This window comes from Micromesistius poutassou (assembly GCF_964030765.1).
Source record: "Micromesistius poutassou genome assembly, chromosome: 2".
NCBI lineage: Eukaryota > Metazoa > Chordata > Actinopteri > Gadiformes > Gadidae > Micromesistius > Micromesistius poutassou.
The window spans coordinates 5,925,311-5,950,969 of NC_140272.1; the positions used below are offsets into that span (position 1 = coordinate 5,925,311).

Sequence of the window (25,659 nt, forward strand, 5' to 3'; positions counted from 1 at the left end):
TGTGTGTGTGTGTGTGTGTGTGTGTGTGTGTGTGTGTGTGTGTACCTCGCTCTGATCCGCAGCTGAAGTGGTTTATCTACTCGAGGGCTCCCCCCCCCCCCCCCCCACAGCTATTAATAACACGTCCGCCTCTCTCCGGATGGTCGCCGTCCTGATGTACACCTCCCCATTTCCTCTTCCTCCCCCTCTCTCCCCCCCTCACCCCTCGGTCGCGGGGTCATCCATTGGAACCAGTTTCCTCTGGAGAAAACCCCCCCTCCCCTCGCCCCTCTCTCCCCTCACCTCTCCCTCCCCTCGCCTCCTCTCCCCTCCCCCCCTCACTCCCCTTCTCTCCCCTCACTCCCCCTCCTTCCCTCTCCCTCCCCTCCTTGCCCCTCCTCCCCCCCTCACTCACCCTCACTCCACTCCTCTCCCTCCCCCCCCTCACTCCCCTCTCCCTCCTCTCCCCTCCTCCCCTCACTCCCCTCCTCCCCTCTCCCTCCCCTCACTCCCCTCCTCTCCTCTCTCTCCCGCCACAAGGACTTGGGCCAGCGCTGGGACCATAGCGGAAGGGGTGACCACTAGAGAACGAAGGAAAGAGAGAGGGAACGGACGAGAGGGAGAGAGAGAGACGACAGAGGGCAGGAGTAAGAGAGGGTTAGAACGAAGGACAGAGAAAAAGAGAAATAGGGGGAGACGGAGGGAGAGAGAGGGAACGACGGAGGGAAAGTGTTTATTCAACACGGTGGGACCGGGGGTCCGGGGAGCCAGCCCCCCCTGACGGGGCTCAGAGTGGGCGGTGTTGTGATGGAGCTCCTATGGAGGCTATGACATGTGGTGCTTACAGTGTACCTCGGACCGGAGCCAGTCTCTGCTCGACCTGAGCTCTGACAGCTATGGGTAAGAAGAGCCATGGGACACACTCTGTGTACGTCTGGGAGGCACGCGCGCGGGTGTGTATATGTGTCGCGTGTGTTTTCAAATCACGACAGCGCTTGTCTTTTGTGTTAAGAGGTGAGGGGGTTTGTTGCTGCTCCTTGATTGGCTTGTTGATTTCCTGGTTGATTTTCACTGATTACTGCCAGACAATACAATGATGAGTTCAGTTGTGTAAATATCTTTGGGTAACACAAAGACACACCCGGTAATGATGAGTGAGCTCGGAACAATGTGTGCGTGTGTGTGTGTGTGTGTTTATTGTGTAGCGCCGCCAAGCACTCATTTGCTGGTTCAGGTCACATGACAAGGTTTCTACTTCAGAACGTAACCGAAACGAATTGAGAGTGTGTTGGTCATTCTAGGCTTCCGTAGGGACGGCCTCCCCTCGTCGCTAAGGCTTAGAAGGTACTGCTTTGTTGAGTTTTGTTCAGTTTCTACCGTCAATGTGGACACGTCGCAGCAGGAGAATGTAACCGAGTAACCACTGATAAACACGAGCGTACCTTTGATTGTGCGTGTGCACCAGGGCGCGTTTCGCTCATACATGCACCATCAGCTCGGTCCATAATCCACCAGTAATCTCACTTAGTGACAGACGCAAGGTGTGATGAGTTCATTATCGTCGAATGACAAAGTGATTAGTAGCCACACTTGAGGACTCCAATCTGTGTCTACCCCCACACACACACACACGCACACGCAGACACATGGACACACCTCTTAGCTCTCACGCCTACCCACACATCTGTTGCCTCACCTTTGTCAGCGAGCAGCTTATTACAAAGTGTTGTCAGTATTGTTGCCTGCCGCCGCTGGTGTGATGTGATGGCAGGGCTTTCATTCACCACTCATTCCTGGTGGAGCTCTGTCTCATCACTCCAGGGGTAGAGACGGAGAGGTTGGTGCTCACTGTTTGTGAGTTCCTGAGTGGTGGCTGTTGGCTAACAGGTGGTGAGAGATTGAACACGAGTCTGTTTGGTTTCACGGTTCCCTTCCCCTTTGCCAGGTTTTTGCCTAGGACGGCATGTGGTTCAGGAGGTAGGGCGGGTTGGCTGGTAACCAGAAGGTTTCTAGTTCAATCCCCAGCTCCTCCTAGCTGAGTCCCTGAGCAATGTCCCTGAGCAAGGCACCTGCACCATGCATGCCTTGCATGTCTGACTCCGCCGTCAGTGTTTGAATGTGTGCTTGAATTGGTGAATGTTAGGCAGTATTATCAAGCGCTTTGAGTGGCCACTGGTTAGAAAAGCGCTGTAGAAATGCAGACCATTTACAATGTTAGGGGGTTTTGGATTTAAGTTGTGCTTTGTTAATCCCAGATGGGAAATGCATGACTTCCAGGTCCACTAGCGCACTCTAGTTGTTTTGGTGGAGAATCAATACAAAGGTGTGTGTGTAATGGACATGGTTGTTTGTTTGTTGTTATTTAGTCTGCAGCGCTTAGAACTTGAACTGCTCAACTATTGATCGCATAGCTGTGATTGTTCTCGATCACCCATGTACGTCCCTTCAGATGAGACCGGCCAAAAGTCATGTCAGATATAGTAGCACCGCCATGGACCTGCCCTGTCACCCACCAGCCAGATCCGCTCTGAGCTCGCAGCAGCTGCAGGATAAATAGGGCCCAGCCGTTCCTTTCATACGATGATGAAACTCAAGTCGACGCGACAGGAAACACGCGAGCCGCGTACGCACTTAGATCCATCGCTAAACGGGCTGAGACCGGCCCGGCCCAGTCTGTCCTCACACTCCCTTCTCCTCTTCGATGCATTCCTGGTAGAAATCAACGTGGTTAGGAGAAGGTCTTTAATTTTCCAAGAGGTTTGACACAAGCTTCACTGAGGCTAGAACCGGCATGCTGTGCCTGTCACTGTGAATCTTGCTGATGGGCGAACGGGTTCAGAACAGAACGGAACAGCTCTTCACTGCTCTCCCGTTCCTCTGTGACTCATATTTGTCCCGGCTTCTCCTCTGCTCTCCACTTATTTCTAGAAGGTTATCCACAGTCTCACAACCGTATTTCAGTGAAACCTTCAGTGTCATTGCCTGTCTCCTTTTGTTCTCCTGGGAGGTAGCAGAGGTGGAGAGGGGGCGCTTTGTCATTATTGGAATGCGTCCTAATCTTCCCAGAGAGCATTTGGAAAGGAAGTGCCATTTCATACACACCCATATATGGGCCCGTGCCAGCGGGCTCACATCTGGTGCCGGGGAGCCTGGCAAAACAGGCAGGTGCACCGTGGGGTTGATTACTGTGTGTGTGTGTGTGTGTGTGTGTGTGTGTGTGGTGGGGGTTGGGAGGGGGAGGGGGGGGACACAATGGTGGTTCAATGTGACTTTGCAGCTATTGAAACTAATTTCTGTTATCAAGGTCCTCCTCTGGATGTATTTATACACACCCGGCTACTCACTGGAAAGCATGCATGTGTGTGTGTGTGTGTGTGTGTGTGTGTGTGTGTGTGTGTGTGTGTCTGTGTGTGTCTGTGTGTGTTTGGACATATGTGCACATGTGTCACACGTGATTGAGTCATGAGTCATGGGGTGTAAACTTAGTTTGTTGTTCTAAATGCAGATTCCCTAAATATGTTTGACCCGGTATTGACGGCGTTCCATCATCTAAAATAAACCATGACTGCGTCCGTCTGTCTGTCTGGCATTTTCCATTTATTTCCCGTTCCGAGGCTGTGGACTGTTATTTTACTGGGGTGTATCAAAGCTGACACGCTTCAAAGTGACACGGCGACTGTTTGACAAGGCGGCCATATTCCCGCGATTAGATTTATGTCCCCGTTTCGGCGGGTCGTTCATCATTGTGGGCGGCAGATTGGAGATGGAGTCGCCGTGCCCGCCGATGGACAGGTAGCGGCTGGTCCCCGGTGGAACGTGACAAATGTGAGGAAAATGAAACAGCTCTGGCCAATTATCTCCAACTCCCCGCCACAGATAGTCCTCAGCTCCTCGGGGAGATTAGAGGAAATGAACTGTGAGTAAGACCGTCTTTTAAAGAGCCAATGGCAGCCCCCGCTATCCCAGAAACTCTGTCACAACCTTCCAGTCTTTTTCTTGTTCAAATTATACCAAAATAATTAATGTGTAATTGATGGACCTCGGAATGGAGCTGTGAAAGTAAGAGATCCCAGAAGGGCAGAGGCGGCAGCTCTGTGTCGAATACTCCAGTCTAAACCGGAATAGATTTCTAAACTAGTGTCCAGGAATTTACTTGACAGGAAGTAGGGATGTTGCTATTAAGACTATAACCCGTTTTTCGCTTTGGTATGTGGAACCCTTGCGGTTCGGAACAAATATTGAAACAACCTCTAAAAAGGGTTGTTTTGTGAACACACTGCCTTAATTGGCGTGCTGGGAAGCTCCACACAGCTACATCATTCATTATGGATGCCATCCTTGCAACTAGTTTTCTCATTTGTTTGGCTGCCTGCGTTCACCACAAGCGCTGTTATTGTGAAGTTCTAACCGAAACCGCCCCAAAAAAAAGCAATCACTGGGATGTGAAGTGGAAGACCACACAAGTAACCATCACCGCATTACCCTTAAACCGCCGTCGTCAGCACAAAGAGCAGAAAACAACGTGTTTGTAGGCAGCGTCGGGCATTCCGTGTGGGTTGGACGGGGCTCCTGTTGGCCTCACATCCTTGGGTAGAGATAAACGACTCCTTCTGCATGGGAACCACCGGTTTGAGGAAGGCCTTTTTGCTGCCTCAGCAGGAAGGCGGATGTGGAAAGGATTGAACCCCAGACCGGTCTGATTCTCAGAGCCAGGACCGCTTGACCTCGAGGACTGATCCCAGAGCAGTGAGCCTTAAGCAAGGCCTGCCGTGTAGTGTGCATGCGTGTGTGTGGAGACGTCTGGTTATGCCAGTGAGCGAGTGGGAAAGATATTGAAAGTTGTTCCTATTTACAATGTAGTTCATGAATAATGTATACCAGTTTAGCATCCAAATGTGCAACACAAGGTTGATACTACTTCAGCCCTGTTTTAAATCCATTTTGTTCAAGTGCTTGTGAAGCAGCCATGTCTTACAGGCCACAGCAGGGTTGAGTTCGACTGGGAAGGAATTAGTAAGAAACAAAAGTAAAAGAAGCACAATTCCTGGATATTCCCGCCATGTTATTGTATCTGTCTCTGAATCCCCTGCTATCAGAAGGAACTTGTTTCATCACGACACTACCCTCAGGAGTCAAGGTCACCATCAGCTTCTCTCAGAGACCCTGGGACGACACACCTTTGCAAAAGGTTTTACTTCCATCTCTGTTGTTTTCCGAGTTGTCCATTTGAATCTCCTTCACGGTTCCCAGGTTTGTTGTGAGCATTTGAGCTCTGCTCCGCAGACTCAATGCAGCACTTTGTTACTCTCACTGAATTACACTTGAGCCTAATCCGGCCACTGGCTTTGTTTTACAACCAAGGAGCTTTTTATTCTTCAAGGCTAGCTGCTGCTCAGCCGTCGACAGCCAACCGTGGCCCGGCGCACTTTAAACCTCTTAGCCAATCACAGCAGTTTATGAGGCGGGGAGCGAGTGAGCAGATTATGACAATTAGTTCTGCATGGGGCCGTCGAGAAGTGGCAGTGCGGCGCCACAATGCCGGGAGCTCAAACAGTGTGGTATTGATGCTACAGTGTAGTATTTATGTGTTGTGTAAGGGTCAGTTTAGTTTGCTGTGAGGTACAGCAAAGCCGATTGAACCTGAAATATATAACATAATAATGGCACGTTGCTTTGCTCGTTCAATCAAGGAGTCACCTGTGCTCTCGATGTGTGTGTGTGTGTGTGTGTGTGTGTGTGTGTGTAACGTATCAAAGTGTAACAAGCCCTATTTACAGTTTTACATCATGTTCCAGTAAGACTGCCTGACTGCTCTGACTGCTCCTATAAATACTCTCTCCGGTCTTTATAACCCGCGGAGGAGATCAAAGTTCAGAGTGTGTGTCCGGCCTCACATGACTCACACTCAGCACAGGCGGAAGAAGACCTCTAGTGTGTACCACGCCGACTCCTGTTCCTCTGCAGGCAGCACCGACCGACCGGACCCCAGCCCGCTGTCATTGCTGACGTCTCCTTGTGTGTGTGTGTGTGTGTGTCCTCTCCTCTCTCTCTGCGCAGCGTGGAAGGTGATGCTGCAGGCGGTGAGGCCGGACCCTCGCTGGGCCCTGGAGGAAGCTACGCTTGCGTCCCCATAAGCCACCACCACCGGGAAGCGGGCCCCCGGTCCCTGGAGCACCTGGACGGTGACGGAGGCGGCGGCGTTGGCGGGCAGCTGTACGGACACATCGTGGTGCTGCCGGGACACCAGCGGCCCCGCAGGCCCAAGCTCCAGCCCTCGCACTCGGTGATCCGCAAGCAGGCGGAGGAGGAGGCCATCAAACGCTCCCGCTCGCTCTCCGAGAGCTACGAGCTCTCCGCCGACCTCCAGGACAAACAGGTGAGGAGCGGGGGGGGGGGTGGAGCGGGTGAGGGGCGGGGGTGGAGGTGGAGGTGAGGAGCTGGGGTGGAGGTGCCAGTGGAGGTGGCAGTGGAGTGGGTGAAGAGCAGGGGTGGAGCGGGTGGAGGTGGTGGTGAGTGGGGGAGGAGCAGGTGGAGGGTGTGGTGGAGGTGGTAGAGGTGTTGGAGGGGAAGGAGGGCGAGGAGGTGGTGGCTGAGGAAGCGAGTGGTGGGAGGGGAAGGTGGTGGTTAGAAAGTGGAAGAGGAGGTGGTGGGGGTGGGGGTGGAGGAGTTGAAGAGGAAGGAGGGGAGAGATGGTGGTGTAATTTAAACTTTACTAATTTATTGAGGTGATAGGGGTGAGTAGAAGGTGGAGATGGAGGAGGAGGTGGAGGTGGTGGAGGGTGTGGCTGAAGGAGCCGAGGATGGAGGAGGTGAGGGGAAGGAGGGCAAGGAGGTGGTGGCATTTAAACTCCCGGGGGAGGAGGAGGAGGAGGCTGAGAGGGTGTGGAGGTGGCGGAGGGGGTAGCTAGAATGTGGAGATGGAGAAGGAGAGGCTATGGAGAAGGTGGAGGGTTGTAGTTGGTGTCATTTCAACCGTACTCATGAGTCATCTCTCTCTGTTCCCTGCTCAGGTGGAGATGCTAGAGAGGAAATACGGCGGCCGGTTCATCACGCGCCATGCGGCCCGCACCATCCAGACGGCCTTCCGCCAGTACCAGATGAACAAGAACTTTGAGCGCCTCCGGAGTTCCATGTCGGAGAACCGCATGTCCCGCCGCATCGTCCTGTCCAACATGAGAATGCAGTTCTCCTTTGAAGGGCCCGAGAAAGTCCACAGTTCCTACTTCGAGGGGAAGCAGGTGTCCCTGACGGACGACATGGGCAGCGCCGGCGCCAAGCTGGGCGCTCTGGTCGCGGCCGAGCACGCCGGCGCCGGCGGGGGGGACCTGGGCGGCGGCGGCGGCGGCGGCGTGCTGCCCAAGACCCCCACTGCCCAGACCGACTTCACGGACGCCATCACCGAGCTGGAGGACGCCTTCTCCCGGCAGGTCAAGTCCCTGGCCGAGTCCATCGACGACGCCCTGAACTGCCGCAGCCTGCACGGCGAGGACGGCCCGCCGGACCCCCTGCCGCCGCGCTCCCACCCGGACCCCGAGCGGGACCTCGGCCACCTCCTGAGCTACCAGACCAAGCCCTCCTCGCTGTCCTCGGAGCCCCGCAAGCTGGACGAGATGCGCGCCTCGTACAGCGACGTGACGCTGTACATCGACGAGGAGGAGCTGTCCCCGCCGCTGGCGCTGACCCAGTCGGGGGAGCGGCCCTCCAGCACGGAGTCGGACCTGCGGCTGCGCTCGCTCAACTCCTCCCAGGACTACTGGTCCCTGGTGCACAGCAAGGAGGACGCCAAGGGCGACACGGACACCAGCTGCCGCAGCACGCCCTCCCTGGAGCAGCAGGAGCAGCGGCAGGAGCGGCTGCGCGTGGACCACCTGCCGCTGCTCACCATCGAGCCGCCCAGCGACAGCTCGGTGGAGCTGAGCGACCGCTCGGACCGCGGCTCGCTCAAACGGCAGAACGCCTACGAGCGGAGCATCAGCAGCCAGCAGGGCAGCCCCAAGCACGGGGGGCTGCCGCCGCGGGGGCCGCCGCGCGGGGCTGACGAGGACCCCGCCACCGCCGCCGCCACCGCCATGGGCAGCGCCCCCCGACACCACCACCACCACCACCACCACCACGCAGCGCACCACCACCAGCGGGCGCGGCAGCTGGAGGGCCACCTGGCCATCAACGGCACGGCCAACCGGCAGAGCAAGTCGGAGTCTGACTTCTCGGACGGGGACAACGACAGCGTGAACAGCACGTCCAACTCCAACGACACCATCAACTGCAGCTCCGAGTCGTCGTCGCGGGACAGCCTGCGGGAGCACACGCTCAGCAAGCAGACGTACCACAAGGAGACGCGCAACAGCTGGGACTCACCCGCCTTCAGCAACGACATCATCCGCAAGAGGCACTACCGCATCGGGCTCAACCTCTTCAACAAGTACGTAGGTCCCCACCCCCCCCCCCCCCCCCTGAGGTCACATGACCTACGAGAGGAGATCAGAGAGGAGGTGGAGGGCGACTTTGGGAAAACTAGAATCAGCCTGCGCGTTTTCATTGCTGTTTACTGAGGCTTGAGAACGTCAGGGCGGTAATTGTTGTTTTAGTCGCAGTGAATACGCGCTCTCTCCCCATCAGTCGTCACCTGCAGTGAAACCAGAGGGGTGAGACAGTGTATACAGAGACAGGGTGGTTTAGAAGCAGGTGGAGGACACATATGATAGCCTGACCAACAGACTATCCAGCCTTGCCATCACATGGTTGAGTGCTTATGTGCGGTTCTTCGCAGTGAACCGTCACACTCGTCTATTTTCATATGCAAGCGAGTGCTGCTCCGACCGCGTGTTGTGAGAGAATGTCGGTCTGTTTTGCTTTAATCAGAGGTGATTGAGGATTTGCTCTGCCTCCGAACCAGACATTATGTTCCTTTTAATCAACATGTGTCATTAGGCAAGTGGAGAGAAAAAACTGCCTTCCCACCCACACACACACATGCACACGCAGAAACACACACAATCACACTCACACTCTGTCTCTCTCTCACTCACTCACTCACTCACACTCTCACTCACACTATCGCTCTCTCTCTCTCTCTCTCTCTCTCTCTCTCTCTCTCTCTCTCTCTCTCTCTCTCTCTCTCTCTCTCACACACACACATAATCTTACACACACACACACACACACACAGACTAGGCCTATGCATAAACACAGTCACTCACTGCCCACATCTCATTCCCTGTTATTACCCTCCTCCCTCTCTGGACCACATTCATCCCGGCGTAACAAGTGCACAGACGTGATCACAGATGCTGACGCCGTCCCCTCTTCCTGTCCTCTGAATGTCTCTCTTCTGACCCCTGCTGTCTCCCTCTCTACCTCCGCCCCCCCCCCCCCCCCCCCCCCCTGCTGTGTTGCCAGGAAGCCAGAGAAGGGGGTCCAGTATCTAATCGACAGGAACTTCGTCCCGGACACCCCCGTGGGCGTCGCCCACTTCCTGTTGCAGAGGAAGGGCCTGAGCAGGCAGATGATTGGAGAGTTCCTGGGCAACAGACAGAAGCAGTTCAACAGGGACGTGTTGGAGTGAGTGACATCGGCTCAACCTAATCATAACCCTTACCCCTTAAGTGTCCTACTTTCCCTCACCACTTGACTCTCTAACCTTAACCCCTTAACCCCCCTGGATATGTTTTGACCTGTTGTCCTCATCACAGCTACACTGATTCAAACTGTCATTTGATGTGAAATCAGTTTATTACTCTCAGCGAGTTTTCCAGGTTTCTATTGCAAAATATCTGTTGCAAAATATCTTCAATGAAACTTACAAATCCACACTAAATAAAACTAGATCTAAACCCCCAAACTGGCGCTAACCGTACCCCAGACAGAACACTTGATTCATCCTGGAAGGGGACTCGGAACATGTGTTAGAGCAGCACAAGCACAGTGCAAATCCAACAAGAGAATATCAAATCAGAATGAAAAGTCCTGTTTATTCCTGCTGATCCGTGCGCGCCAGTGTGCATGAGGATGCTTGGGTGAGCATTACTTAAATGTGTACTTCACACTCCAGTATTAATTGTATTCTCTGATTATTTAACCCCAACTGTAACTTATTTTGGGGAAACGCCATCTGCTGAATGTAAATTCATTAATTCAAGTATTTGATCTGGCTGTATGGTTCGGGGTAGCACTGCAGATGAAACAACGTTCTTCTATCCATTCAGAGTCTGTGTTATATCCACGCTCATTCCTAGTCCATATGTCACTGAGTTCAATTCCAGCCCACTGAAACTAATGACTGAATGTGTGCATGTTGAGTGACTGTAGCAGTGATTGAGACTTCACTGATTACGCCGTTAGGGACCAGACCACTTCCCGAGGTACTGCTGAGGAAGACATATGGGTCGTATAAGTCATATAAGTCCACTCCAAGTGGCACTTGCAGCCTGTAATTGCTGCTTTGCTCTGCTGAAGCTCAGCTGCTCAGACTTGACAGAACGCTGACATGCCTCATCACTGGTAGAACTCATTGTTCTCCTAGGAGGTGAGGGCCACATTTCAACAACAACATGAACGTCGACCCCTTTCCCACTGACCTTTCGTTGACCCCCCCAGACCCATACACGTGCAGTATGGCATCATGGCCACACGTCTGTCCCAGTGATAACTGTTTGGTGTTTAGCTCCGAGATCTCACCAGCGCTGTATATTCCGTATCGACAACTTTACAGGACAGACGCTTTTATCCAAACCGACTTACAATTAGTACATTTGTCTGAAGAAAGAGGGGCAAAGTCCAGACGAACTCTGAACAAGTGAGTTTTTAATATTAAGCGGAAGCTGGTGAGCGACCCTGCGGTCCTGACATCGGCAGGGAGCTCGTTCTACCACTGCGGTGCCAAAACTGAGAATAGTTGACTTTGATGATCAACCTTTGCTTGCTCTTAGCCCATTGCTTGCTCTTAGCCCTTAGACCCCACCCTTGAACTCCAGTGAAGTTCACTGAGATGCAAAGCAGATGCAGATCATTCACAGCTGATCTACATTGATGACATGACGCCCAATTACTAAAGAGCTGCTTTGGCCCACGCCTCTGAATCCAAATGACGGACATTTGACCTTTGTTCCTCGAGCATGACCCTCTCCAAATGAATGTCTGGTCCACTCCCAGTTCAAAGCCTCGTCCGTCACTATCGATGGCTCACGGGATATACTACCCACTTAAAGAATGGTTAATTCACAGTCTGTGTGCGTTGTGTGCGAGTGTGTCGGAGTGATTAAGTGTTTGATTGAAGATTCACCCCCAACACTGCATTAAAGCAAAATTTCACCCTTTCTGCTCCCAAAAGTTGCTTGGACTGATTAGCTTATTAGCTTATCGTGCAAAGCATTTCATGCCACGATGATGTTGGCTTCTGCAAGGTAAAATGGTCTAAATGCTAATCGGCTGAAAAAAAGTGATTAAGGTCAGGACATTTTGGTAGATCAAAAAACAAGATTTCCATATTAGGCCAAATATGCAAAATGGATAAAATTGCTTTAAAGTCACATTTTGTGACATTTCATCTTGCTCAAACCTTGAAATCAACCGGACATGTCTTTAATTAATGCTGCATGCATAAAGCTTTTAAAGTATAGGATGACAGACTCTCTCATCTTAGACATGTGAGCGGTTGCACTGTGCTCGATTTATTCTGTCTGACCGGCTGCCTCTGTGTCTCTGTCTCCCCCCAGCTGTGTGGTGGATGAGATGGACTTCTCAGCCATGGAGCTGGACGAGGCCCTGAGGAAGTTCCAGGCCCACATCAGGGTCCAGGGCGAGGCCCAGAAGGTGGAGAGGCTCATTGAGGCCTACAGGTGGGGCGGTGCTCCATCACACCCGTCTATACGGCCCGAAGGCCTCCACTAAGCCTGGGGCTAAATTTGATGGCGCATGGCATTAACACTGCGCGGGTTAGCGGTTTGAGTCCCAGTGGTGCTAGCCTAGCCCCATAATATGTGTCGGTTGTTTAAGGTCCACAGTTTGAGTACAGCAGGGTTCGAAATGGCGACACGCCCGCACGCCCAGGTCTAGTAACTTTACTATCGGGCTAGTAACTCTATGCACTTGCCAGCTCGTGTGTCTGTGTGCAACTTTACAACCCCTTTGCATGGTGCGTCTTTTACAAGCATTGCGGCCGTCATCGCGAACCTATTTTTGCTATTGTAAACCTCTCTTGCACAGCATAAGATTGGTCCTATTTAGAACACGCTGCAGACGTGTTTTCATAATTTGTTTATTCAAATGTTTTTTGTCCCTTCTGATAACCCATAGGGTTCATGCATGTGTTGCTAGGATACCATTTAATAAAGTTTGCGATCAATCTTGTGGGTAAGCCACATAATCTTTACGGTAAACATAATCTTAGGTTTAGAAGTGAAGGTCACACAGGAGTAGCCTATATTTTTCAGAGTTTGCCTGAATGCTAATCGTGTAGCCTACACTGTTAAATGTTGGGTGATTTGTATATAACTAGCATTTTTTAATAATTTATAAAACATAAAAAATGGATGGAGATGTAAATGAGGAGATGTGAATAATAGCAGTGAGGTGAGGTTTGTGGCTGGTGAGGCACTGACATTTTCAGTCAGATTCACAAATATATAAACCCAATAGAGTAGCTTAAATCATCAAATCTATTCTTGAGGTTCTAAACAAGAAATTTGGCTTTGAACGTGAGTAGTCCATTGAGTCCTATGTCCCGTCGCTGGTCACTTTAAACACAGGCGCGCATAGCCCAATCATATAGCCAACTGAAATTAATTCAAAGGCCCACACAAAAGGCCCAAGCTAACAGGAAAAAATCCCCAAAATTAACACAAGAGGCTCTGTTGGTAGCGTGACCCCAGTGAAGTAAAATTAACGTTAACACGAAAGCAGCTTATTGATATGAAAATCAACTCTTTTCCTTGAAAGTCTACATAATCCATCCATCGAAGTTTTAGGCAATCAACTAGGCTACGTCCTGCGCTGCCTGCCACTGATCCATGTAGCACCGACGTTAATAAGTTCTGGGCCAACTCAATGAAATCCTCTCCTTCAATCGAACGAAATGAATATCCACAACCCTTACAGTGGACATAAACAGGTTCATATCCGCCTGACTACTAAGTAGAAATACTTCCAAAGTAGACGTCCCTTCGTTTTCCGTGGTTGATAAACTCCTGATGCCACCTACGTCTCCCATCATCTGCGCTGCGCACATACAGGGCCGGTTCTACACTGAATTGTGCCCTAGGCCCTTCACTCCACCTCCACGTCAAAATAATGCCCAAAGCCCAAGTGTGAGAAAAACTGAATCGCAATCGTAAAAAAAAAAGTAAGAATTGAGTGAGAGTGAGAATTGCAATTTTATGAACATTTGTGAACATTACTTGCCTTTAAAAATTTGGGATAAACGTTTTTGTGTATTTAGTTTCGGATGACGAGAATGTTCCACATCTTTCATTACGATTTCTTTTCAGAAACGGTCAACACTTTTGCTCACAATTTGTCTACATGCTACCGTATGGTGAGACTCTTTGTCCAGAGACGTGTAATCGAACGCCAAAATCAATGGACAGCAGCAGCACCGATCCCCATACGACATTTATCCAATGTTAGAATTATCAGGTCCTAGAATTATCCACCCTTGTTATCCGAGCATATCTGAGTGCCTGTGCCGAATCCGAATCGTTCCAAATTGTTTTTCCAAGTCATGTCACTTGTCAAAGCATGAAAAGGAAATGACATCACCTGGCACGAGGTAATGAGGGGGCGTGTAAGTATTCCAAGTGACGGCTTCTTCTTCCTCATTTGTGAAGTGGTTTTGAAAGGTGGAACGGACACCCATTGTGAGCCCTAGAGTGCTGTTTATTTCCCCCTCAGATCGCGTCACAGTGGAACACTGTTAGACACAAGCGAGAGTAAGCGCTGCTCATCCCAGCCAGGGTGAAATCTGGTGGTGATAAGACGGTGGTTATCTGCATCTGAAGGCGAGGGGTCCCAGCTATAACTGATCATTTAGCATTTACATTTACGGGATTTTGCAGACGCTTTTATCCAAAGTAACTTACAACCATTCATTCACACATTCACACACCGACGGTGGAGTCAACTACGCAGGTCGACAGCCATCTGGTCAGGAGCAGTTAGGGTGAGCTGTCTTGCTCAGGGACACCTTGACACTCAGCTAGGAGGAGCCGGGGATCGAACTAGCAACCTTCTGGTTACCAGCCAACCTGCTGTACCGCCTGAGCTACTGCCGCCCCCTGTCCGTGGCACACAGACCCCAGATATGATCCATAGGATCTCCACGGAGGTCACCTCCAAGAGTCGCTGAATCATAGTATGTGACTGTGTCTCGGTCTTTGGGCTGGGCGGAAGATCCATCACTCTTATGGCCGGCCAGGAGATTGCAGAGTTGCAGGCCCATGTCAGTATTGATTCCCCTGGTGGAACGAGGAGGGAGTTATTGGAGAAATGATTAGTTTCCAATAAAGATCTCCAAAGGTTGGGTTCAAACCTGGATTCATTCATGTGTTTTTGTGTGCATGTGCGTTTGTGTGTGTGTATGTGTGTGTGTGTGTGTGTGGGTGGGTGGGTGTTTATATGTGTGTAGTTGTGTGTGTTTATATGTGCGTCTGTGTGTGTGTGGCTGTATGTGTGTGTACGTGTGTGTGTGTATGTGTGTGGCTGTATGTGTGCGTACGTGTGTGTGTGTGTGTGTGTGTGTGTGTGTGTGTGTGTGTGTGTGTGTGTGTGTGTGTGTGTGTGTGTGTGTGTGTGTGTTTTTGTGTGCATGTGCATTTGTGTGTGTGTGTGTGTGTGTGTGTGTGTGTGGGGGTGTGTGTGTGTGTGTGTGTGTGTGTGTGGGTGTTTATATGTGTGTAGTTGTGTGTGTTTATACGTGCGTGTGTGCGTCTGTGTGTGTGTGGCTGTATGTGTGTGTACGTGTGTGTGTGTGTGTGTGTGTGTGTGTGTGTGTGGCTGTATGTGTGCGTACATGTGTGTGTGTGTGTGTGTGTGTGTGTGTGTGTGTGTTTATATGTGTGCATGTGTTGTGTGTGTGTGTAGCTCCCAAGCTTAGCGTGTTCTCGCGTGTGTTTTGCAGCCAGCGCTACTGCATCTGTAACCCGGGCGTGGTGCGACAGTTCCGGAACCCGGACACCATCTTCATCCTGGCCTTTGCCATCATCCTCCTCAACACGGACATGTACAGCCCCAATGTCAAGCCCGAGAGGAAGATGAAGCTGGAGGACTTCGTCAAGAACCTGAGAGGTACTAACTATTACTATATACTATACTAGTATATATTATATATATATACTATAACCCCTCTGGTGATTCCTCCCCTGTGCACACAGTAAATGGTAATTGCACTGCATTTATACAGTGCTTTTCTAACCAGTGGCCACTCAGAGTGCATTACGATATCAACTAACATTCACCCATTCATGCACACATTCATGCACACGTTCACACACCGTCGGTGTGTGAATGTGCACCACGCAGGTCAACCACGCAGGTCGACAGCCAGCTCATCAGGAGCAGTGAGGGTGAGGCGTCTCGCTCAGGGACACCTCGACACTCAGCTAGGAGGAGGCGGGGATCGAACTAGCAACCTTCCGGTTACCAGCCAACCTGCTCCGCCTCCTGAGCCACATGCTGCCCCACCCATAGCCACATCCACACCTTAATCCGCAAACACACCGCTCCTGAGTTGTGGGTACCATACCCTCTGAGGTATCCATCTCCAGGTGAACGTTGGTGGTTATTGAGTTATCAAACAACGGACATTATCCAAAGTGAATTGAGATACAACTTTCTCTAGGATGCACAGAGGCAGGCAGTGGACATAGGGGATCGGACCCTGTGCCTTTGAGCAGGGAGTTGAACTGCGACTCTCCCCTGCCCCCTTATGTGTATTATTAGGGTGTTGGTACAAAGCAAAGCTCCTTGCGGCCCATGGCATTCCACTTTTCATTAAAACATTGAGCTTAACTAGTCGGTGAATTAGTGATTTGTTTTGTGGGAGGCGTGTTGGATCTGAGCCAGTGTTCGGTCGGGTTTCTCTCCAAAGGGGAATTAGCTCTGGGTGGATGGGAGGGCTAACTCATTTCACCGTCCGGTGGTGGCGTGGTAATTAAAGTGTAGCATAAGGAGGAGGAGGAGAAGGAGGAGGAGGAGGAGGAAGAGGAGGAGGAGGAGAGACGTCCTCTGTGACTCCTGCTAGTTGTTTCTCTGAAGGGAGGAATTCAGACACAACCAGGGGTCATATCTCAGTCTGGGTTCATAACTTGTGATCATTAATCACAATTTCTCTCTCTCTCCCCCCCCCCCCCCCTCTCTCTCTCTCTCCCTCTCTCTCTCTCCCCCTACCCTGCCCTCCCCCCCCCTCTCTCTCTCTCTCCGCCCCTCTCTCTCTCTCTCTCCCCCCCCCCCCCCCTCTTTCTCTCTCTCCCCCCCCCCCCCCCCCCCCCAGGGGTGGACGATGGGGAGGACATCCCCAGGGAGATGCTGGTGGGGATCTACGAGCGCATCCGGAAGCGGAGCTGAAGACCAACGAGGACCACGTGTCCCAGGTCCAGAAGGTGGAGAAGCTCATCGTGGGGAAGAAGCCTGTGAGTTCCTCCACCCCCTCCACCCTCTCCACCTCCACCACCCTCTCCACCCCCACTCCCTCCATCCCCTCCACCCTCTCTACCTTCTCCATAACCTGAACCTTGTCAACTTCTCCATCGCCTCCACAGCCTCCACCCCCCTATACCCTCTTCACCTTCTTCACAACCTCAAGCCTCTCCATCCACTCGAACTTCTCCACCCCTTCCACCCCCTCCCCCTCCACCCCTTCCACCCCCTCCCCCTCCAGCCCTCTACCCCCCCCCCCCCATTCCCCCCTCCCTCCTCCACCCTCTCCACCCCCTCTACCCCCCCACCCCCTCCAGGGTCTAATGGGCCGAGACTATTTCCCCCTTTATTTTTCCACTCTGTCTAAATCTTTCCAGAAGTGCACAGACATTCAAACATAAACACACACACACACACACACACACACACACGCACACACTGACCGAGTCAACACACACACACACACACAGACACACACCGAGGCGAGCTATTCCCATTCCCCCATGTACTATTCAATGGTCCGACACGAGCAATGGTGGATCATACACACGGTCACAACAAGCAGGAGAAAGTTAAACAAACACACACACACACACACACACACACACACACACACGGCCACATAAAGACACACCCACACACACACACTCAAAGACACAGACACACACACACACACAAAAACACATGCACGCACACTTACTCACCCAGTCACACATACACACACACATACACACAAAGATAAAGACACACACACACACACACACACACACACACAGCATCCCTAACAAGAGCAGATGCCTCTTGAATTTCGGCACTTCTAATATCTCACGCCGGCCGGAGACTCTCAAGCTGTGTCCCTCGTCTGGGGCCCCTGAGAACCGGAGGGGCCTGAGACGAGGGACACAGGAAGAAGAGGAGCCAACCGTCCAATCAAAATCGACCCCGTATCACTGGGGTCCTGCCCCTGTCAGCCCTGATCTGAAGTCAGGTGACTCCTCTCCGTCGCCTCATTCCTTATTCCTCACACTCACCCCCGCCCGGTGGACAGGAAGTGAGTCATCTGGCGGGCCCCGGAGCCTCTCACCCATTTCATTATCACAGCGGCGTGGAGCTGGATTAGGATTCCTCTAAAGGGCATATGTTTGACTGTCTGGCTTCCTGCAGGAGGGGGAAGTCTCTTTTAATAAACCCTGTGTTCTGGTGACGGTCTAGTAATATGTTCCTCTCTATCTCTGTCTCTCTCTCCTTCTCTCTCTCCATTTGTCTCTCTCTCTCTCTCTCTCTCTCTCTCTCTCTCTCCCCCCCCCCTCTCTCTCTCTCTCTCTCTCTCTCTCTCCCCCCCACTCCCTCTCTCCCCCTCTCTCTCTCTATCCATGCTTGACTCCCCAGATCGGCTCTTTGCACCACGGTCTAGGCTGTGTAAGTATTCCTTCCTCTTATCTCTTTGAGTCCTATTCAAACCCACTGTGTTGAGCCCTGGACCAATAGCACTCCCATGAAATATGACTGAGCCGAGGCTGCCTTACCTGCATGCCTCCTCCACCTCCTCTCCTCCCCTCCCAAGTCTTTCCCGGGGGTGATAAATGCAGCCGCTCTATTGAATATTTAGCAGGAGCTTTTATCACAAAATGTGTGATTTATTGTAGATCTAGGTCAGTGGGTAGCCAGAAGTGGTTAGGTCATCTTCCTCAAACCTACAGGTAGGCTGTGGTTATTGGGGATGGATCCCAGAGCCGTTCGGCTGGGGGTTGAATCCCCTCTAGTGTAGACTATCCTGACCTTATTGAGAGTGATTGTGTGTGTGTGTGTGTGTGTGTGTGTGTGTGTGTGTGTGTGTGTGTGTGTGTGTGTGTGTGTGTGTGTGTGTGTGTGTGTGTGTGTGTGTGTGTGTGTGTGTGTGTGTGTGTGTTTGTGTGTGTTTGCGTATATGTGTTTGTGTGTATGGTTGTGCATGCGTGCGTGAATGTGTGTGTGTGTGTGTGTGTGTGTGTGTGTGTGTGTGTGTGTGTGTGTGTTTGTGCGTGTGTGTGTGTGTGTGTGTGTGTCTGTGTGTGTGTGCAGGTCCTCTCCTTGCCCCACCGGCGGCTGGTGTGTTACTGTCGTCTCTTCGAGGTCCCAGACCCCAACAAACCCCAGAAACTGGGCGTGCACCAGAGAGAGATCTTCCTCTTCAACGACCTGCTGGTGGTGAGCTGCTGGCACCAGCCTCCCTTCCCACCACACCAGTATCAATGACAGCAACCCACTCTGAAATCAATAATGCATCTTACTTCTATCAAACCTTTCTAAAAGAATAAAAGACTCAAAATAGATCAAATGGATGAAAGTCTAAATAGTATTGTGAAAGTCCCCATAAATTATTTAAATGCTTATATAAATGACATGAACAAACATGAATAAACCATAATCATAAGTCGATTAAAAGTGATAAAGACCATAACAATACAACAGCCCACCCACTGCCCACCCGGGGTTACCCACAACCCCCAGGGGCAGCACAGGACTGGTGGGTGTGGTGAGCAGTGGTCCTTATCTGATGAACAGCTGATGACATGTACAGTGATAACATCTCTTTGATGCTGGATGGGAAAACCCAGACCAGAAGCCCACTTTAACCCAGGTCACGTGGGGGTCTTAGAGGGTCCATGTCCCGGTGAAACACTGAAGATGATTGTTTTGTTTCCTCCACAGGTCACCAAGATCTTCCAGAAGAAGAGGAACTCGGTCACGTACAGCTTCAGGCAGTCCTTCTCCCTGTACGGCATGCAAGTCATCATCTTCGAGAACCAGTGTAAGGATACTGGGACAAGTTTTTACCTAGTCCAAATTATATTAGAATTTATTCATTTCATTGTTATTATTTTGAAGAATGATTTAGATTTTTTTAACTAACAACTGTCCCGTCTCGTTCCTGCTTGGCTGGGCAAATCAATGAAAAACGTATCACTGTCGTCATGGTTCCCCCAGATTACCCGAACGGAGTACGGCTGACGTCGGCGGTCCCGGGAACGGACATCAAGGTGCTGATCAACTTCAACGCCCCCAACCCCCAGGACCGCAAGAAGTTCACCGACGACCTCAGGGAGTCTGTGGCCGAGGTCCAGGAGATGGAGAAGTACCGCATCGAGTGTAAGCGGCCCTCTGGGGCCCCTGGTACAGGGCGGGGGTTGTCATGACCATGTCAAATGTAGTAACATCACAAGTGGGAGTGGCTGACCAGGCTTGTAACAGATGGATCAGTCTACTGACCTACCCAGAATACATTTACATTCAAGGCATTTAGCAGATGCTTTTATCTAAAGCAGCAATAAGTGCATTTGTCAGAAAAAAAGAGAAACGATATATCGTTGTCAGTACAGTAAGGCTAGGAGGAGTGGATTGAACTAGCAACCTTCCGGTTACAATCAACCTGCTCTACCTCCTGAGCTAAGCCGACCCCCCATATCTTCACACAGACAGTGGTCTGTGGACAAGTGGTTCCATCTAGTATCTCTTGGAAGCCCCCCTCCTAGTAGTAATATATCCTGTTTCACGGATTCTCCTTTCTCCTTGTTGTCAGATTTACGTTTTAACCGCTCTCGATTTTCTATGATCTATTTCTGAATACCCCCTGCAGTACTCCAAAGTACCCCTAGGGATAAGAGTATCCACATTTGAGAACCACTGGCCTAGAAGCCCACCCCCCAGTAGTATTACACACTGTTTCAGTCTTCATCTTCCTCTACCCTTGCCTCTAACTCTGATCTTCTCCTCCGCAGCCGAGCTGGAGAAGCAGAAGGGCGTGGTCCGGCCTAGCATGTTGCAGGGGTCAGGGGTCAAGAAGGACACTGGGAACGGCCACCTGAGCCGTGCCAGCCTGGACGACAGCTACGCCATAGGGGAGGGGCTTAAACGGAGCGCACTCAGTAGCTCCCTGCGAGACCTGTCGGACGCAGGTGAGAAGGCGTTGCCCACCGGCCGTGGCAGTGACAGTGACATGGTGTAGAGGGTGTTGGGCTCCAGGCCGAGAGGTCCTGGGTTCGATTCCACCCTGATTTCCACACCGCTGTATTAACTATTATAAACTGAGTATTAGCGACTGTATAGCAGAAGCTGTGGTCCAAAAACGGCTTACAGTGAATTGAACTGTAGTTTAAATGGGTGATATCATGCCATCAGCCGTTCGAAAATCGGCCTTTCCCTGTGCCCTAGTGACATCACTAGTGGGCGTGTCCACCTAGATGTATGCTGGTTAGATCAGCAACATTTGCCACAGTCCACTGGGTAGGCCGGTAGACTGATCTATCCAGCATACTTATAGGTGGACACGCCCACTAGTGATGTCACTAGGGCACAGGGGAAGGCCGAATTTCAAACAGCTTGTAATGGCTGATCACACTCACACCTGGTGGCATGATATCGCCCCTTTAACTGAACAGATTAATGTAGGAGCCTTCTAGCCTTAGCAGTAGTAGAATGTGTCAAACAAAGAACGGGTGCATGCAGGCTGCATAGGTGTAACTGTTGCCTCTGTCCCACTCAGTCAGACGCTGTCATCACCCTGCTTGTGTGTCCGTCTGGACTGGCAAGTGATTAGCTTTGCCTTGAAGCTGAAGTTAGCTCCTTGCGGCATTAGCTCCTTGCAGTGCTAGCTCCTTGTAGCGCTTGCTCCTTGTAGCGTTAGCTCCTTGCAGGCCACCGTACCATGGGGATGTTGGATGGGGGGTGGAGAGGCTCTTGACACACAGAGACAGTGAGAGGGGTGGATGGGGGTGTGGTCTAATGGTGATGAGCGTCAGTGGGAGGGGCTTAACGTGGTCACTGAGTGACACACAATTTGGGAGTCTGGGTTTATAAGGAAGTCCTGTTGGTGTGTTGGTTATTCAGGCATTCTTGAGGGGAACTCGCATATGGGCTTGCATTAAATCACACACGCACATACTCACACACACACACACACTTTGACTGAACGATCCGAATTCGGATTTTGTCTCAGAAATCGGGTCACCTTAACACACACGCACATGCACATGCACATTCACACACATGGACACGAACGTCATTTGCTGCGACATGGGCTGAACATATCTCTATATTGGTCTAATTGTCTCGTTAACAGTAATTGGAATTGGAGGATTTTTCTTTCAAGTTGGCAATTTGTGTGTGCCTCTATCAAGATTGAAAAGTTCACCTGCAGGCAGCACTTGTTCAATGTGAACGTTTAGCTGTGTCTGTGGAGTGCTTGTTAAAAAGTGAAACTATAGTGCAGTACCGCAACATGGATCAGGGCCTTACGTAAAGTTACAGCTTGGGAGGCGAACTTCCTGCAAACAATCAAACCGTTTATGTTAAACGGAGGTTTCCCGCTTTGGGCTTTGTTCACTGTTGGTGTATAAGCACACACTCCTGCCTTCTCCTTCCCTTTCACATCACTCAGTAGTGATAGCCTTGCTGTGCGTCCTCCCCATTGCTTCTGGTCATTCTCACTGCTCTCCAGTAGGCTTCCGTTAGCTGTAGCTAGTGAGTAGCGAGTGGTAGCCATCCTCCAGCCATCCATGCCGCTAGTTAGCCTAGCTGCTAGTCCTGGATGCTATGTGGTCTCTCTAATAACCTGTGCTGTCACGTGTTCTGGGCAGGCAAGCGTGGGCGCCGCAGCAGTGCAGGATCACTAGACAGCAATATGGAAGTAAGTAGGAAGCCATTGCATGAGGGGGGCTGTCCACGCCGTGGTGCTGGAGCGCTGCGCGCTAGTCTAGCTCTCTGTTTGTTTTAGTTTCTGTCTCTGTGTACTTTGTTCTTGGTGTTGGACTGTTGCCTTGCCTGTCTTGGTCACCATGCATGCCGCGGGCTGACTGCCACAGATCTGTCCCGTCTGTTGAGAATGGTCCCCTCTCTCTGATACTCTCTCCCTCCCTCCCTACTTTTCTCTCTCTTTCTCTCTCTCTCTCTCTCTCTCTCTCTCTCTCTCTCTCTTCCATTGTTTCATACACTCGTGTAACCAGCATGACATGACTGCAGACACCTCACTTGCTGTGGTGTACAGCTTTGACTTAACCTGAGCCTTTCCCAAACAATAGTTTATTTTGGCAAGTAGCAGTACAGTATTAAGGATGGCTATCCCCTTTATTTATATCCTGCCTTATGATACATTTACTTTTATTACCACTGTTATTTTGCTACAGCGCTAATTATACATCAAAACAAAGGCTCTGTTTTCCACCCAGACATACTGCTATTTGCACACTGTTAAGCCACAAAGACTATTTATCTTTCAGAAGAGAATTTAGTTTTTTTCCAGTTGCCGACCTTTAAGTCAGTAATTACAGACATCTGAGTAAGCACAAGGTTCTATCTAACAAGCACACCGCTCACACACTGAGGATAATCTGTTTTGCATGGCTTTTAAGATATGTTTTCGCTGTTTTGGTCTAAACCTGATGTTTTGCCTGCTTGTATGGTTTGAGTTAAACCGATCCTGATAATAACCACCTTACAATGTTGTGGTGACACGTTCACTGCTGCGTGTTAGAAAACAGTGCATGTTAACTCAACTGTGTGTGTCTCACTGTACCTAGCCAGTGAGTCGGTACGTTTACATGCACACTAATGGGCCCCGTCGTTCAGAGTCAGTCAATCATTAGAATTGCTAACTGTCATGTGAACACTTAAGTTCAGCAAACCGATTTATCCCAGTAATGTCATACGACGTGATTGAGATGCCTTGATCAGTCAATCATGATTCGCTAACCATCCGCGCAATTTTAGACCACCCAAAACGCTGTCCATTATGTTAGATGAAATGACTGATTGAAATGCATATTTAAATACTTCAATGGCCAAAGTATTTAACAAACGCTTCGAATCAAATTTTTTAATGCATTACAAAATCTGAACGATCGATGAAAATGAGAATGAGTCATCAAACCATTTTAAAATACTTAAATAAATGGGCGCAAATGTCATACCTAATCATGCTACCGACCGCGTACACGTGGTAATCAGCGCGCTGTGCACATCACCACTCTGCGCGTCTGACTGTCTGTCTGCGTCCGTGGCGTGTGGCGGGCGAGGCGCTGCGCCGCGTGTCTCCTGTGTGACGCTCGCTCCGTGCCCTGACTCTCCTCTCCCCCTCAGGGCTCCATCATTAACAGCCCCCACATGCGGCGGCGTGCGGCCACGCCCGGCCGCGACTGCCCGTCCCGCCACAGCGGCCAGTCGCTGCCCAACTCCTCCTCGCTGCTGGGCACCCTGTTCGGCGCCCGGAGGGTGAAGTCGCCCAGCCCCACCCAGCAGGGCCCGGCGCAGGCCCACCCCACCCTCATCTCCCACACGCTGCACCCCACCAACCTCCACCACACGGCCCGCTCCGAGGCGGACGGCCCGGCCCCCCCGTCCGGCCAGCAGACGCACCCCCACCACGCCCAGTTCTGCCACGTGGGCCAGAACCCCCCGCCCTACCACCACCACCACCACTACCACCCCCCCGCCCTGGTCAAGCACCCGCCGCCCCACCCCCCCTTCCATGCCCCGGTCCCCGCCCACCCTCCGCCCCCCCAGCAGCAGCAGCAGCAGCAGCAGCAGCAGCAGCAGCAGCAGCCGTCGACCTCGGCCTACCAGCCTCACGCCTACGAGAGGCAGGGGCACGGCAGCCATGGGAGTCACCCCCCCCACGGAGCACCTCACGGCCCCCCCCACGGCCCCCCCCATGGCGCCCCCCACGGCCCCCACCACCACGGGCCCCCTGCAGCGGCCCCGGCTCCGGCGGCCAGCAGCACCAAACCCAAACACAGCGGCATCAGCACAGTGGTGTGAGGGCCCGGAGGACCTCAGGGAGGACTGCAGGAAGTGAACCCCCTGTCACGCCGGCCCCGACACAGAACACTTCCTGTGTCTGATTCTTCTTCCACTTCCTCCTCCTTCTCCTTCTCTGCCGCCGCCGCCGCCGCAGTCATCGGCGTTGAGGGACCGTTTTAACGGGGGGACGGCGGTCTATGAAAAAACACTTCCTGTGTGCGCCGCTCCTGTAGTTGCCGCAACGACGACGACAAACTCCCGCCAAAACAAAACGGCTGAGCATGCACAGAAATAAAAAGACCACCGCTACTGTTTCCCCTGACGACGGAACCCGGGAGTAGCGACCGTCCGGAGAGGGACACCGGACATCTTGGGTGACGAGTGTGACAGTGTCACGGAATCCCCACCGACCACGGGGGCGTCGGCCTCGTACGAGCGCGTGTTGGCCAGGCGAGGCACCAAGCCCGCCGCAAGCTAACTATTTTATCCTAGCCGTAACTCAAAGTACACACTGTGATATCTCTGTAAACAGTCCTAAATGTGCCAATAATGGAAGCATTTACAAAAAGTTAGTCACAAGATATTTTCTCTCTCTGTGTATATCGTTGCATATAGTATTTTGTAAAAAATAATGATAATATTATCAATAGTTATTATTATTACTACGGAACAAATGGCAGTCTATATGGCATCAATTCAAACTCAGTATTATACTCTCTCTCTAGTGTAGTTGACCTCGTTTCACTATTAAGAAACCAGTAAAGCTTTGTAGGCAGTCTAGTGGGTCCGAATGCTCTATGGTTGCCTTCGACATTAGGACGACCTGGTGGGGTGGAGTCGCTCACACCTTCCTCTACAGCACTCCGGCAGAGAATGTTCCGCGCTCTTCCGCTGGTTGAATGTCCGTTAGCCTCTAGCCCCCCAGCTGTTTTTTTCCATCATTGTTTGATTTGTTTGGAACTATTTTATTTTCCTTCGTCCAATAAAGAAATGCTCTGTACGTCCTCCTCCTAACTGACTTAAGCGTGGCTCTCCAACTGTTATCACATTATGTTGGTTTTTTTATAAATATACATTGTGTTTTTGTCTTTTTTTGGGTGCCGGGCTTGAGGTAGTGGCTGAGGAAGGAGTCTGACTGTGATCAAGTGTCGTGCGATGGGGAATCTCAGCAGGCTGACGATTCTCCCGCCCCTTCCCACCCACTGAATGTCTCTTCTTCACCAATGATTGTCTGCTGTAGGAGCAGTACTAGTGTTTGAGCTCTGACTACTCCCCTTC

The 25,659-nt window shown here is 51.5% G+C and overlaps 1 protein-coding gene across 1 annotated transcript; it reads left to right on the forward strand.

The window, feature by feature from the left end:
• The first annotated feature begins 571 nt into the window (after positions 1-571).
• LOC311338885 (IQ motif and SEC7 domain-containing protein 1-like) lies at positions 572-25,381 on the forward strand. Its single transcript, XM_084464227.1, is given in 15 exon segments — positions 572-879; positions 6,037-6,355; positions 6,990-8,401; positions 9,379-9,540; positions 11,694-11,816; positions 15,092-15,258; positions 16,463-16,525; positions 16,528-16,601; positions 17,998-18,027; positions 18,670-18,795; positions 19,300-19,399; positions 19,576-19,737; positions 20,367-20,543; positions 22,224-22,273; positions 23,722-25,381. Coding segments are annotated over 15 exon segments (3,711 nt in total). The 5' UTR covers positions 572-811; the 3' UTR covers positions 24,400-25,381.
• Positions 25,382-25,659: the final 278 nt, after the last annotated feature.